The 17,801-nt window shown below is 42.5% G+C and overlaps 1 protein-coding gene across 1 annotated transcript in view; it reads right to left on the bottom strand.

The window, feature by feature from the left end:
• The window catches only part of stx1b (syntaxin 1B), a 35,810-nt gene extending 18,009 nt beyond the window's left edge, over positions 1-17,801 (bottom strand). The window contains exon 1 of the mRNA XM_053613557.1: positions 17,209-17,801. Within this exon, the coding sequence (XP_053469532.1) occupies positions 17,209-17,238 (30 nt within the window). The 5' untranslated portion in view covers positions 17,239-17,801. The remainder of the gene's footprint in view (positions 1-17,208) is intronic.

Consider the following 17,801-nt stretch of genomic DNA (forward strand, 5'->3'; position numbering starts at 1 on the left):
CTTACTAATCCCTTTATTATCAGTGGAGCGTGCGCTGTACACGTCTCTGTGAACGAGCCGTTACTATAGAAACGATAACGTATTAGAACGAGTGTATTAATATAAACCTGCGCTACAGTCAGAGCCGCTGCTGGAGTTAACAGCGCTGTGGTGTAATAAAGTCTCATTATTATATTCATATTTAATAATAACGCAGTGCTGATTTTAAAAATATATAAATCATGGTTTATGGTTTTAGTTTATGGCTCGATGTGTGAGAGACGAACAGCGCAGTGTTACATAAACCGAGGCTCAGATTACACACCTCAGACCATCTGTCAGCTTAACACACACACACACATGCATGCGCGCGCTCACACGCTCACACACACACACACACACACACACACACGCACACACACACACTCACTCACAAACACACACACATGCACGCGCGCACACACACATGCACGCGCACACACACATACACACATACACACACACACACACATGCACGTGCGTGCACACATACACGCACGCACACACACACACACGCACGCACACACACGCACGCACACACACTCACAAACACACACACATGCACGTGCACACACACACACACACACACACATGTATGCACACACACATACACACACACACACACACACATTCACTCACAAACACACACACACACTGTAGGTAAACATGTTGATCCTTTCAGCCAATGGAACAGAGTTTATGATGTCAGGTGGGCGGAGCTTTTTTGGTACACAGGTGAACTGCTGAATGGAATTATGGGATTGCTTTCTGCAAAAAATGGCCCTTACAATGGTATTATAGTGAGCAGGATAATAATGGGACTCGTGGTAAGTGGAAAGCAGGTGTATAGTGTTCACAATAACAATACTGTGCGGTTATTATTACTATTATTATTATTATTATTATTATTATTATCATTATTATTATCATTATTATTAAGCTATTTGACTGTACAGTGTGGTTTATTCCATGTTAAATATCTACACGACAAAACAAACTCATTTAACTAAAATTCAAAAAGGTCCAGTTACAAAGTAATTGGTCTGGATACGCGGAAACATTTGAACATTACTGAACAGTTTATTGTTATAAATAAATAAATTATATAAATTAAACGAGTCAAACTGGTTTTGTTTTATAATGGCACTTCATGTTACCACATTTAACTTACCTGAACTCTAAATCAGGTGTGTGTGTGTGTGTGTGTGTGTGTGTGTGTGTGTGTGTGTGTTTAATCCTAATCCTGCAGTTATTTTTGTTTGTACCTGCCTGAGATATTTCTTAATGAACTTTGTTGGTCCTGTTTCCCAAAATATAAGCAGGTGAGGTTTACAGCAGTGTGACGATGCAGCAGTTACAGAAGATGAATAAAAATGCAGAATCTAACTCTTCGACTAAATAAATATAATCATAAGCAATCGAATATTATTCTGCATACTCGAGCCGCTAATGCATATAAAACAGCAGATGAAACTATATTTAAAAACCAGGACGGTCATTAAATGGAGGTTAGTGTGTGAGTGTGACGATCTGAAATGTCACAGTGCGGTGAGGATTTAACACTGAACTCACACACACACATCAGTACTCTAACTATAGAGTAACTATAGACATCAGTGTTGCTCAGAAGCCGTGTGAGAGTCAGAAGCCGTGCGAGAGTCAGAAGCCATGCGAGAGTCAGAAGCCGTGCGAGAGTCAGAAGCCATGCAAGAGTCAGAAGCCATGCAAGAGTCAGAAGCCGGGCGAGAGTCAGAAGCCATGTGAGAGTCAGAAGCCGTGTGAGAGTCAGAAGCCGTGTGAGAGTTACACATGTAGGAGGAAGTTGTTGAAGCGTGTTTTCTGCATGATATCGGCTCGAGTGAGGCGCAGTACTGAGTTACGCTGAAATGTAAAATGAAATATATAAGTATTGCTCTATTCATTCATTAATAAAGTTCACCAAAAGGTTTTTCCCCACAGAGAACATCGAAGGAGACGCGCGTTCATCAGAGACATTAAGACATGAGGAGGGAATATTCTCTGGATGAAGTGATGAATGAAGTGAAAGTGTCTCTGTAAGATTATTAGGTCAGATTATCCTTCACACCGTGAGCACGTTTTCTTTAAAGCACAGCGCAACGACTTTAACACAAACACGGACTTTATTTTATTCCTTCTATAAATCAACAAGAGTGAATTAAAAGTGTGATGAAATCTCCTGCGTCTCTCACATTCCAGTTCCATCACCTCCATTTACAGTCTCGTGGCTGCACTGCTTCGTGCACGAGAGTCGAATGATAATATAAAATATGTGTGTGTGTGTAAAATAACAGTGTGTGCTGGATCGAGTGCTATTCTACACTGTGTGCTGCTGAGTAATGAGTGTGGAAGATTAAACCCGTCATCATTACAGCTAGGACTCTCCGTGCAGTGATATACTGCTGATATACAAGACTCCTGTTAGATTTCCTTCAGCATTCGCTAAATCTTCTCATTCACACGTCATCATATCACGCTTCTACTCTTCATTTTTATTGTCTTTTGCTTTTATTGCGTTACGTTACTTTTGACAGCGAAGAAAAAAAGCTATTCTTGGTTCTTCAGTCCATATTTTCTATAACTGATGGGTTTTTTTTCAGGTTTAAAGGTGAGTGTCTGTGTTTAAAGGCGTCGGTCTAGAAGCAGTTGAAAAACTCGGATGCATCTACACAAGAAAAATCTGGCAACCTCGGAGGCGTGATTTCAATAATCTGAATGTGAAAATCCACTTAAGCAGCTTGTGACTCAGTGAAGACACTGAGCTCAGACTCGCACTTCACCCGGACATCGGGGATCAGACTCTGATAACTCCGTTATCCAACGTTTCAGTCTCGTCGGTGCAGTCTGCATGCAGGAGTTTAGAAGAACAGGGTGTATTTAGATGGAATTGATTTGCTCTGGATGAACAGGCGTGGATCAGAACTGTTCCTGCCATGAAGAAACATGAGCGCTGGTCATTCTGCTGTAGCTGTATGACATTTATAAAGACAGCTGTACGTGTGAGTGTGATGTGACTCATCACCGAGTGTGTGGTGTTTAAGAGTTGGCACTGAAGCTCCTCAGATGGATGATTATTAGATGATGAATATCAGAGAGAGTGTTTCCATCATTCCCTCCATGGTGATTATCCGTGCGTTTATTTCTCTTTCCTTTAAGAAAAAGCTGAGCGGTGTGTGCTTTTGTTCTCTCTGAGCTATAGTGATGGTTATTTTAGAAGTCTGCTCCACATCGTGGACTCTGTGGTATTTGACGGTTTTGTTTTCGGCATCCTGAAGTAAGCGATCAATAAAGTACCTTCAGAATGACTAAGCACAATTAAAGTGCATTAGAGGTGAGTTAACCCTCCGCCCCGGCCGTCTCTTTACATTCTACTGCAATACAACTGCACCATTTATTCACAAAGCAATCCTGATGGAAACCTAGCCCAAAGTCCCTCCACCCGGCACCTCCAACCCCTCTAACCTGTCCAACACCTCTAACCCCTACAACACCTCCAACACCTACAACCTCTACAACACCTCCAACACCTCCAACTTCTACAACACCTACAACACCTACAACCCTTCCAACACCTCCAACCTCTACAACACCTACAACACCTACAACTTCTACAACACCTACAACCTCTACAACACCTACAACCCTTCCAACACCTCCAACCTCTACAACACCTCCAACCTCTACAACACCTACAACCCCTACAACACCTACAACCTCTACAACACCTACAACCCCTACAACACCTCCAACCTCTACAACACCTACAACCCCTACAACACCTACAACTTCTACAACACCTACAACCCCTACAACACCTACAACTTCTACAACACCTCCAACCTCTACAACACCTCCAACCTCTACAACACCTACAACACCTACAACTTCTACAACACCTACAACCTCTACAACACCTACAACCTCTACAACACCTCCAACACCTCCAACACCTACAACCCTTCCAACACCTCCAACCTCTACAACACCTCCAACCTCTACAACACCTACAACCCCTACAACACCTCCAACCCCTACAACACCTCCAACACCTCCAACTTCTACAACACCTACAACCCCTACAACACCTACAACACCTACAACTTCTACAACACCTACAACACCTACAACCCTTCCAACACCTCCAACCTCTACAACACCTCCAACACCTCCAACCTCTACAACACCTACAACACCTACAACACCTACAACACCTACAGCCTCTACAACACCTACAACCCCTACACCTACAACCTCTCCAACATCTCCAGCACCTACAACCTCTACAACACCTCCAACACTTACAACCATTGCAACACCTCTGCCACCTTCCAACCCCTACAACCCTTCAACACCTACAACCCCTACAACACCTCTAACCACTACAACATCTACTACCCCTAAACCCCTACAACACCTCCAACACCAACAACCCCTACAACACCTCTACCACCTTCCAACACCTCCAACACCTACAAACCCTACAACCCCACCAACATCTACAACACCTCCAACCCGTACAACCCCTCCAGCACCTCTACCACCTTCCAAAACCTACAACATCTACAACCCCTACAACACCTCTACCACCTTCCAACCCCTACAACACCTTCAACACCTACAACACCTGTACCACCTTCCAACCCCTCCAACCCCTCCAACCCCCACAATCCCTACAACCACTACAACACCTACAACTCCTTCAACACCTCCAACACCTACAACCACAACACCTCCAACACCTACAACCAGTACAACACCTACAACACCTCTACCACCTTCCAACCCCTACAACACCTTCAACACCTCCAATCTCTACAACATTTACAACCTCAACACCTTCCAACCCCCTCCAACCCCAACAACACCTTCCAACCCCTACAACCCCACCAACCCCTTAGAACACATACAACCCCAACAACCCGTTCCAACACCTCCACCCGCACAAACATCTCCATCCCCTCCGACACCAGCAACCCTTCCAACCCCCAATCTCTTACATGGGATTTGAGGCTAACACTAGAACACTGACACTGTTCTGATGGTGGTCATCAGATTTCAGAGTATATTTATTACACAGTGAGCAGTGTGTGTGTGTGTGTGTGTGATGATATAAATTGTAAAGTCAAAGCTCCATTATCTGTAACTCAGATTAGTGTTTAGTGTCTCAGTGAGAACATCACCACTGACACTCATACATTATAAAATACATTATAAAGCATGAGCGCTAAATCTAATCAGCTCTTTACACAGAGACCATTCATGGAGGTCGATGTTGAACAGCAGATAAAAACAGCGTGTAAAAGTTAGTGTCAGATATAAATTATAAATGCGGCAGCCACACAGAGCACATAAAGATGTGCAATTAAGAAAATAATAAAGTTAAAAACACTCACACTGCTTTCTGCATTCCGTCCCAGTGAACAAAAACTACACGATTTACAGCACAAATGATGAATCAGCTTCAGCTGCGTGGAAACAAGTGCTTTATTTGCATATCATATGCATACGCCATGCCCCAATTTACCCTCATATGAATCTAATTTACATATACACACCCACATTTATGCAGGTGTTGTGGCAGTGAACCAATAAAAGCATTCAGCAGAACCAAGTTTTCCAAGAAATAAAGTAAACTGGGCAGGAAACGAGTTTCAGTGACTCTGAGGTGACTGCAAATAAAACATGATTTTTCAAAAGCCTCAAAATCTCTAAACAAACTAAAATAAATTCAACTGTTAACAGTTTGACAGAAGAAAACATGGACCAGTAAGTTGTTCTTTGGACCTGTTGTTTTTATTATGTAGGTGAAACTCACATGATAAACAGCAATGTTTATCATAAAACATTAAGAGTTTTGGGGTCCCATGTGTTAACACATTAGTTTTGCTAAATTTTCCCAGTACTTCTGTATAAAACTGATTCAGGGGCGGAGTTACAGTACATATGAGACCAGATTGTGATTAAGAATCACTAAGAACTAAGTAAGCTCCACAGTTTAGGACCGATTAAATCAGAGTTTAGAGAACCTGCTTGCTATGCTAGCTAGCTAACTTAGCTAATCTTAGCAATGTAACAGACAGTGGTTGTCATAGTAAAGTTAAAATATATCGTGACAGGTTTAAATAAATGAGTGAGAAAATCGTGACTAACGTGAGCTGGTGTACTAGCATTAAGCTAACCCGCTAGCGAAGTCATCGATGTTAGCACTGTATGGAGGCATCTCCTAATTTGCATATTCATGTGTATTAATAAAGCCTGGCGTTTTTCATTAGGGGAAAGTTGTAGAAACGTTCTTCGGGCACGAGCAATAAGGCCGCAGTGTGATGGGCTACACGTGCAGTTTAGCGATCGATGCTAATCACAATAGCTACAGACACCAAACATGTATTCCCTAATCCTCTACATTCGTGGTGAAGAAGGTGGAGCTTTTATTATTTACTGAATCATTCCGTATAGAAAAAAAAGCAGCACTAAAAAGAGACAAGACGATGAAAAAAATCCCTAAAATATTAAAGGTCGTTATATTTGACACGATGGTGAAGTTTCGTTCCAGCGTACAGCAGCAGCGGACATTTCTGTCGTAACTGCAGCTTCAAACCACCGCAGCAGTTTTAAATTTAGTATCAAAGGCCGCCGGTGGCTGTGTGTGACCTTACACACCCATCTCCCCTTCAGACACACACACACACACACACACACACACTGCAGAGTAAACACAGCTCCATGACAGGGCACATTATTTCACTAATCAGTTAAAACTAAATCTGGCAGTAATGAGTGTCCCTAGGTAGGGCGCATTTTCATCCACTTAAAGTGTGTCTCATTCACAAGGGAGCGTAAGAACCAGTGTCTTTTAAGGGAGCTTATTCTGTACAGAGAAAAGTGGTGATAAATATATCAGGACAGAACTGATTATCCATCCATTAGTTCATCCATGTATTCTTTCAGATTATTCGATCAGTTTTAGGACATTTGTAAGTTGATTTTTAAAAATAATTTACTGTAAAATTATCCATGTAATTGATATGTTTTAATAACACACTACTGCTGAACTCCCGAATCAGAAGGTGTTGATGAATTCTCTATAACAGCAGCTCTGACAGTAGCGCAGGTTAATATTAACACGCTCGTTCTGATACGTTATCGTTTCTATAGTAACGGTAACTCATTCACAGAGCCATGTACAGCGGACGCTCCACTGATAATAAACAGATTTAGATAATCGTTGATGGAGTGGTGAAGTTTTCTTAAAGTAAGGAGATGTTTATGGAAGGAATAACATTACGGAAGGAATAACGTTTACGGAAGGAGTCTCCAGTGTCAGGGCTTTGTTCTCGGTAACGTGACAAGTGCGGACAGAAACTAAGTGTTTGAAGCGTGTGTGTATGTAGGTTTGTGTGAGTGTGTGTGTGTGGGGGGGGGGGAGGGCAGGGTGTTGGGTATGAAGCGTGTGTGTATGTAGGTTTGTGTGAGTGGAGGGGTTGGGTATGAAGCGTGTGTGTATGTAGGTTTGTGTGAGTGTGTGTGTGGGGGGGGAGGTGAAGCGTGTGTGTATGTAGGTTGGGTGGGGGGCATAATCTGTTCACCATCCTGACAGCTTGTGGGAAGAACTGTTCGTCATCCTGGATCTGCAGCCGTTGCTCCTGTACCTCTGTCCGGAAGGCAGGAGGGAGAACATGCCGTGAGAAGGGTGGAGAAGGTCCTTTATGATGGAGGTGGCTCTGAGAATGCAGCGTCGTTGATATATCTCCATCAGGGAGGAGAGAGAGACACCAATGATTTTTCTAGCTGTCTTTACTATCCTGTCAAGCTGCTGTTGTTCGTGGGCCTTGCAGCTCCCAGGAAGTGAGGCTGTAGCTCAGGGTGCTTTCGATGGGTCCTTTATAGAAGGTGGTGAGGAGATGAGTGGGGAGGCCTGCTTTCCTAAGCCTCCGGAGGGGCTGGAGTCGTGACTATTAGTGGTGGAGGTCAAGTCATCCGGCAGGTGGACTCCCAGGAATTTGATATTGCTGACCCTCTCCATGGTAGCACCATCGATGATTGATTTCTCCACGTTGAGGCTGAGATTGTGAATTTTGTAAGCTCCACCTCCAGCCTGTATGCGGACTCGTCACTGTCACTAACAAGACCCACCACTGTTGTGTCGTCAGCGTACTTAATAATGTGGTTGGAGCTGACTCTAGTAACGCAGTCGTGAGGGAGCAGGCTGAACCGCAGGGGGCTCAGGCCTTGAGTATGGCCTTGGGGTGAGCCCATACTCACTGTGATGGTTCTTGATCTTTGTCTGCCGCCGCTGCATCAGGAAGTTGAGGACCCGGTTATAGGTGCCCGTGTCCTCCTCCAACAACCTCAGCTTTTCCACGAACTGTTGTGGAATGATCCTATTAAAAGCAGAGCTGAAGTCAGCGAAAAGGATCCGGGCGTAGGTGTTCTTCCTTTCTAAGTGTGACAGCGTGAGGTGGAGTGTAGTGGAGATAGCATCCTCTGTGGATTGGTTAGTTCTATAAGTAAACTGTAAGGGATCCAGGTTAGCAGGGAGACAGGTCTTAATGTGCTTCATGACCAGGTGCTCAAAGCATTTCATTATAATAGGTGTGAGGTCCACAGAACAGACGTCATTTAGTCAGGCTGGATTTTGCTTCTTCGGGACAGGAATAATAGTGGCACTTTTGAGGCAGGTAAGCATCCGTGCTTCCAAAAGCAGCATTTTGGGCTCTCACTACTGAACAGACGTCCCCGGTTAGCCACGGTTTCTGATTGGCGTGCCCTTGATGATTTTGACCACTGTCACATCATCTATGCAGTTACTATTACAGACCCAGGACGAACTCTGTATATTCCTGCAGATCAATAACGCTGCCATGTGTTGCTGCCTCTCTAAAAATCTCCTACTGTGTGGTTTCCAAACAGTCTTGCAGTCCTGAAGTAGATTCTTATGGCCATATTTTCATTTCTCTGACCACTGGCTTGGCCTGTCTCACCCGGGTCTCTGTGCTGGAGTGAGTATAACGGCCAGGTGGTCAGAGTTACCAATATGTGTAAGTGGGGCTGCTGTATATGAGTCTTTAATATTCATGTACAAGTCTAGTGTATGTTTCCTCCTGGTTGCAATATTCACACGCTGGTAGAAATTAGACAGAACAGATTTAAGTCTTGCCTGGTTAAAGTCTCCAGCAACAATGAAGAAAGTATCGGGATGGTTCATCTGCTGCTAGCTGATGTTATTGTAGAGCTCTGACATTGCCGTCTTCCCGTTAGCGCTCGGTGGAACATAGACAGCCGTTATGATGACTGCCGTCAGCTCTCGCAGCATGTAGAAGGGTCTGCATTTTACCGACATTAGCTCTACATGCGGAGAGTAGTAAGTAGAACCACCACGGCATCGTGACACCACGATTTGTTGATGTAAATAGTCAGTCCACCTCCCCTTAGCTTGTCGGCTAGCGAGGCTACTCTGTCCGCTCTGTATAGCGTAAGCCCCTCCAGCCAGGTCGTGGCGTCCGTGATGTTCTGATTTAACCATGTCTCAGTGAAAACGTAGACCCTGCAGTCCCTCACTCTGCGTTGTGAAGCTCTCCACAGTCTGATGTAATCCACCTTATTGTCGAGAGAGCGAACATTTGCCAGCGGTGTAGTTCTGGCCGGTTTGTGTGGATTAGCGGTCAGCCTGGCCCGTACTCCTGCGCATTTGTCCCGCCTCCGCGTCCTGTCACACCGCTTACGGTGCTTCCTCATCACTGTTGCCCCAGGCATGGCCATGGATTTCCTTGGGCCTACACAGTGTGCGAGTCCAGGCTCGCTCAACACAATCGCCAAATGTTCATTGTAACAGAAAACTTCGTTATGAATGTCCAGCAGATGTTGTGGCTCATGCACATGTTTCCCTTCACATCACTCACTCCATAAACGTACTGCACTGCACATCACTAGGAGAGGCCACCGCAACGTTGGTCGCACCGCCATGTATATTACATTTATATCATAGGCTCAGCTGCCTTTCTAAAGAAAAGAAGATATCAGTCCTTCCATTCATCCGTCCTTTTACTCAGTTATTCATCTGTTCATCCATCATTCCAATCATGTATGCATTTGTTCCACTGTCTGATTTGTTTAGGTCGTGGTGTTTTTCCACTGCGCTCAAGAAGTACAGTACCACACCGACAATGTTCTCTCTGACAAAACTCCATCTTTATTTTCACATGATTATTAGTTTTTACAGATCAGATTCCTGAGACAGAGATAATGTTCAGAGGAGCGAGAGGAACGAGTGATGTTCAGGTGTTCAGAAGAGCAAGAGGAACGAGTGATGTTCAGAGGAACAAACAGGAGAAATAATGTGTGCATTAAAAACTGCTGATGTAATGAAATGTGAAGCTGAAGGTGGTGTCAGTGACCTCCATCACCATTGTGTCTGATTTACACTGCAGCAGCTGTCAGGAGACGTGGGGGAGTGGAGGGGCGCGGTGTGTGGGGGAGGGGGCGGAGTTACATTATAAATACAGCTGTACTGCCATAAAGCAGGTCATATAATACAATGGTGTAGAACCAGCAAAGTCTCACTGACAGTCATCCATTTGTTCATCCATCTATCCATCTGTTTATCTGTAAATCCATCCATGTATTTTTCCATACGTCGATCTGTCCATCATTAAAAAATTATCTATCCTTCAGTCCTTTACCCATCATCCATCATCTAATCTCCTCTCTATCTATTTCAACATCCTTCCATCTGTCTCTCTCTACTGGTTCATCCGTCTCTCTCTACTGGTTCATCCGTCTGTCTCTACTGGTTCATCCGTCTCTCTCTACTGGTTCATCCAATAGATATCAACATATAGATATCATTACGTTACCAGTAGAGACCCACAAGGACCATTATAGTTTCCATTAAAACCAATACAATTCCCATTATGACCATTAAAAGCATTAGAATTTCTGTAATGGTTTCTATTGGTGTTTTTTTCAGCAGGGTATGAATTTCACTGCATTAGAGAAGAACATCTCAAACCAAGAAAGATTGCACGCACACACACACACACACACACACACACACCGTTTCCCGCAAAATAGGTTGTAACAGTAATGCCAAAATTAGACAAAAAAACACCAGATCCATATCTCCGCCTGGTTTCCCACTGAAGGTAAGCACTGTTGAGTCTGGTCAGTACCTGGATGGGAGACCTCCTGGGGGAATCTAAGGTTGCTCCTGGAAGTGGTATTAGTGAGGCCAGCAGGGGGCGCTCACCCTGTGGTCTGTGTGGGGTTTAATGCCCCGTTATAGTGACGGGGACACTATACTGTAAAAAACACCTAACCCCGGTGTCCTGCCCAAATTCTCCCACTGACCCTTCTCTATCATCCCCTAATAATCTCCATCTCTGAACTGGCTTCATCACTCTCTCCTCTCCACTAATAGCTGGTGTGAGGTGTGAGTTCTGGAGCGCTATGTCTGCTGTCACATCATTCAGGTGGAGGATAGACACTAGTGGTGGTTGAGGAGATCCCCCCCCCCTACACTATGTAAAGCGCTTTGAGTGTCTAGAAAAGCACACTTTAAAAATGTAACTACCAAACATCATAGATACAGTCCCCTCTGATGATATTGGAACGGCATGGCCGATTTATTTGTTTTTGCTGTAGATTGAAAACATTTGGGTTTGAGAGCAAAAGATGGAGATGAGACGAGAGTTTAGAATTTCAGATTTGATTTCCTGGTATTTATATGTAGACGTGTTAAACGACATAGAACATAGCACATTTTGTATCAGACAACCCAATTTGTAGGTGAGCGAAAATATTGCAACTGACAGGTGTTTCTTGTTACCAGGATATTTAAACAATAAACAGCTATGAATATCTATTCTTCAGTTTCACCTGTGAAGACTGCATTTGTTGTTAAAAAGGATAAACCAACATGAAGATCAGAGAGCTGTCTCTGGGAGAAAAGCGAGCCATTCTGAAGCTGAGAAAAGAGGGAAAATCATTCAGAGGCACTGCACAGACATTGGGTATAACCAGTACAACAATCTGGAATGTCCTGAAAAAGAAAGAAACCGCTGGTGTACTGAGGAACAGACACCGAACGGGTCGGCCGAGGAAAACAACAAGAGCTGATGACCAACATTGTGAGAGCTGTGAAGAAAAACCTGAAAATAAGTCAGTGACATCACCAACAACCTCCACAGGGCAGGGTGAAGGTCTCACAATCCACTGTTCTAAGAAGACTTCGAGAGCAGAAATATAGAGGTCATACCACAAGATGTAAACCATTCATCAGCAGTAAGAATCAGAAAACCAGACTGGAATTCACAAAGAAATACAGAGATGATCCACAAAAGTTCTGGAACCAAGATGAACTTCTACCAAAGTGATGGAAAGACCAAAGTGTGGAGAAAGAAAGGATCTGCTCATGATCCAGAACATACAAGCTGATCTGTGAAACATGGTGGAGGTAGTGTCATGGCTTGGGCTTGCATGTCTGCTTCTGGAACATTCTCACTAATCTTTATTGATGATGAACTCATGATGGTAGCAGCAGAACGAATTCAGAAGTTTACAGGAACATTCTGACCGCAGATTTACAGAGAAATACATCCGAATGAATCAGGAGGAACTTCATCATGCAGCAAGACAACGATCCAAAACACACTTCCACCTCAACACAGGACTTCATCAGGGGGAAAGTGGAAGGTTTTAGACTGGACAAGTCAATCACCAGACCTTCACCCAACTGATCAGCATCTCACCTCCTGAAGAGGAGACTGAAGGGAGAAACCCCCCGAAACAAACAACTACTGAAAGAAGCTGCAGTAAAAACCTGGAGAAGCTTCACAGAAGAAGAAACCAGCAGTTTGGTGTCAGTGAGTCGCAGGAGTGATGCAGTTACTGCAAGAAAAAGAGAACTGCAACTGAATATTAAGTGTTATTTACTTTTATTTACTTCAGGACTTTTGCTCGCCTAAAAAATTGGGTGGTCTGTTACAAAAAGTTATATGTTTTATGTTGTTTAACACGTCTAGATGCAAATAACAGGAACGACATCTATAACATCTACATCTATCACATCTACAACACCTATACCATCTACATCTATAACATCTACAAGATCTATAACATCTATAACATCTATAATATATACATCTATAACATCTATAAAATCTATAAGATCTATAAGATCTATAACATGCATCTATAACGTCTACATCTACATCTATAACATCTACAACCCTATAACATCTACATCTCTAAAATCTATAACATACATCTATAACATCTACAGCATCTACAACATTTATAACATCTATAACATACATCTATAACATCTACAACACCTATAGCATCTACATCGATAACATATACACCGACACATCTACATCTATAACATCTATATCAATAACATCTACATCTATAACATCTACACCTACACCAACTACATCTATAACATCTACAACTATAACATCTACAACATCTACATCTATGCATCTACATTTATAACATCCACATCTATAACATCTACATCTATTCAACTACATTCATAACATCTACAACTGTAAAACCTATAACATCTACATCTATAACATCTACAACATCTACATCTATAACATCTACATCTATAACATCTACATTTATAACATCCACATCTATACCATCCACATCTATACCATCTACATATATAATATCTACAACTATAACACCTATAACATCCACATCTATAATATCTACATCTATTCATCTACATTTATAGTATCCACATCTATAACATCCACATCTATACCATCTACATCTATAACATCTACAACTATAACACCTATAACATCTACATCTATAACATCTACAACATCTACATCTATAACATCTACATCTATTCATCTACATTTATAACATCCACATCTATACCACCCACATCTATACCATCTACATCTATAATATCTACAACTATAACACCTATAACACCTACATCTATAACATCTACAACATCCACATCTATAACATCTACACCTATAACATCCACATCTATACCATCCACATCTATACCATCTACAACTATAACACCTATAACATCTACATCTATAACATCTACATCTATAACATCTACATCTATAACATCTATAACATCTACATCTATAACACCTACAACATCTACATCTATAACACCTACAACATCTACATCTATAATACCTACAACATCTACATCTATAACACCTACATCTACATCTATAACATCTATAACATCTACATCTATAACACCTAAATCTACATCTATAACATCTACAACATCTACATCTATAACACCTACATCTACATCTATAACATCTACATCTATAACATCTACATCTACATTACCTATATCTATAACATCTACATCTATAACATCTACAACATCTACATCTATAACATCTATAACATCTACATCTACAACAGCTACATCTATAACATCTACATCACCTACATCTATAACATCTACAACATCTACATCGATAACATCTACATTTATAACATCTACATCTACAACATCTACAATATCTACATCTATAACATCTATAAAATCTACAACATCTACATCGATAACATCTACATCTACATCTATAACATCTACAACATCTACATCTATAACATCTACAATATCTACATCTATAACATCTACATTTATAACATCTACATCTACAACATCTACATCTATAACATCTACAACATCTACATCTATAACATCTATAAAATCTACAACATCTACATCTATAACATCTACATCTACATCTATAACATCTATAAAATCTACAACATCTACATCTATAACATCTACAACATCTACACCTAACATCTACATCTATAACATCTACATCTATAACACCTATAACATCTACATCTATAACATCTACAACCTGAGCCACAGCTGCCCATGTTGTAGATGTTATAGATGTAGATGTTTTAGATGTTATAGATGTAGAGTGGGTCGTCCACTAATCGTAGGGTTGGAGGGTCCTTGGGCAAGACACTCCAAGTTGCTCCTGATGGAAGTTAGTGCCTTGCATGTCAGCTCTGCTACCACTGGTGTGTGAGTGTGTGTGAGTGAGTGTGTGTGTGTGTGTGTGAATGGGTGAATGAGACACAGTGTAAAGCGCTTTGGAACCGCTAAGGTTAAAAAAGCGCTATATAAGTGCAGACCATTTAGCATTTACCTATGACTCCTATAACATCTACAACATACAACATCTATGAAATGTATAACCTCTACAACACCATGCCTCTGTACACCATGCCTTCATCAACATGATCAGTTCGGTATTTTAGACTCTTTTCCTCAACCCCTGAAGCACCGGTTTCTAAAATCTCCACCCAGTGGTGTGTGTTAATGGATAAACGGGAGCAGGATTCATGCTGCAGTGCACACCCACATCACACACTCACACACACTCCTCTGGTCCCTTCAGGTCAGAGAGTGCACACTCCTGCTTGATGCAGCATGGATCAGAAAAACGGCAACGGCAGGTGAAAATGTGGTCTACCCATCTCTCTCTCGCCCGCTCTCTCTCTCGCTCTCTCTCAGACTGTCTGACTTTCTCTCTGTCTGTCTCTATGTGCTGTGCAGGCTTTTCCTCACAGGAGGAAGATGATGGAGATGAAGATGTGTGTCACGTCACGTTGATGCTGCTGATGATCATAGTCATGATGATGATAGTGATGATGATCGTTACATAAAATGTAATTATTTCCTAAATCACCTCCACCATCAGTGCTTTTCTGTGTGATTACGTAATATATAAAATAACACAATGGCATGTATGAAGGCGAGGTGTTCACTGGCGTGCGCTTGTAAAGGACACGGATCTCACTCCCTGCTCAAGTTCCTGCTTTTTATATTGGCACGAATATATGAATGTAATATTTATATCTTGGGCAGTATGATGATGTAATCATGTTTTGAAAATGGACAAGATGATGGGAGAAGAAGGAAAAGATGCATGGTGTGTACCAATGAGGTACAGCAGTGCGGTAGCCATATCTGTGGACTAACACACTGGGAGATCGCTCACACACACACACACACACACACACACACACACGGTGCGCTGAGGTTGAGGCATTTTCTCTCAGTGATGGTGCAGAAAGCCTGCAGGCCACATTTTACTACCAATACATACACACACACACACACACACACACACACACACACATTTTATATAACTATAAATATATATATATAATAAATTATATAAGGTCTCACGGGCAGCCGTTTTTGTTAAGCCCTATCATTCAAGTTACATTTTTTAAAATGTCAAAAAAAAATGAATGCAAATTATGTTATAACAATAAAATATTGAAGAATAAAATACTGAGGAATAAAATGCAGCAGCAGCAGCAACGTGTCCAGCCTCCTAATAAATAAAACACACGGTGATGGAATATAAAAACCAGGAGTCCAGCGCAGATCCATCATAAAAATGCAGAAAAAAGGTTTAGATTTGGGCCTGCTAACCCCCAGCCTGACCACCACACCACACCACACCACACCACCTCCTCCACCCCCAGCTCTATCAGCACCTCCACCTCCTCCTCCTCCACCTCCAAACCCTTCTCCATCCTCCATCATGAGCCAAAATAAATAAAGAGCAATCAATAGAAGTGGAGAAACCAGTCAGACTGGAGAGAGAGAGAGAGCGAGAGAGAGAGAGAGAGAGAGAGAGAGAGAGCTTTTGATGCAGTGATGAGGGACATGTTCATCCCACACAGGCACACTGCTGAAGCGTTATAACAGTGCATTTAGTCAGCACAGGTGTGTGTGTGTGTGTGTTCATGATTAACCATCCTGACATGAAAACACCTAAAGAACCTGAAGCTCAAGTCCCCCCCCCACACACACACACACACACACGCACGCACGCGCGCGCGCGCGCTCACTCTCACTCTCATTGAGAACCCGAAACGGCTCCCTACTCCCTACATAGTGCACACTACATGTGGTGTAAAATGAAGCTTTTCCAGGCTGCATCCTGCACTGTGATCTGTTCCTGCTCGACATGGAGCCATTTCACCACCACATCCCTAAAATGGCCGTGAAAATGCAGAGCCAGCCTTTAGGATAAATAAATAAATAAATAACTAAATAGATGTGTACAGGAATAAGAATATAAAATGTAGATAAAGAGAGCAGTGTGATGGTGAGGTTCAGCTTACACTCCGCAGTTCCTGTGTGCGGTCCTTCATCGTTCCCCCGCCGTGGTGCGCTGGCTACCAAAAAAAGAAAAAGAATGGAAAGAAAGCGGCTTTTCCAGCTCTTCTTGACGCGTCCGACGCTTTTCCCCCCCGGACTCCTCCTTTCTCTTTACAAATGTCCTGCTTTCTTTCTTTCCTTAAAGAAGGGCTTGAGTGTTGTTGTTGTTTTCTTTTTTAAAAAAAGGAATGATCTTTTCCCCCCGTTTTGTCCTTTTTTTCACAGTGTGCTTGTGCGTCCTCGGTACTGATGCTGCAGAAAAGAGAAAAAAAAGGGGGGGGAGCGATGCGGAGGGATGGAGACACATTGCGCATGCGCGAAACTCCCTCCCCTTTTTTTCCTTCATCCCCTCCCTTCCTCCATTTCCGCATACTACCGTACTGAATAGGAAGCCTGAACAGTAGGCTAGGTGTAGCACACACGGAACACACCGCATGCTGAACACTAACGCATGCAGTACGGATAAAACTGTACGCATGCGCAGTAGCTATGGCGACGCGCGAGCCGCAGCCGTTAGTGACGTAGCCTACTAATCTGTTTAGTATGAGAGGAAAGG

The sequence above is a fragment of the Ictalurus furcatus genome, chromosome 24, assembly GCF_023375685.1.
Source record: "Ictalurus furcatus strain D&B chromosome 24, Billie_1.0, whole genome shotgun sequence".
NCBI lineage: Eukaryota > Metazoa > Chordata > Actinopteri > Siluriformes > Ictaluridae > Ictalurus > Ictalurus furcatus.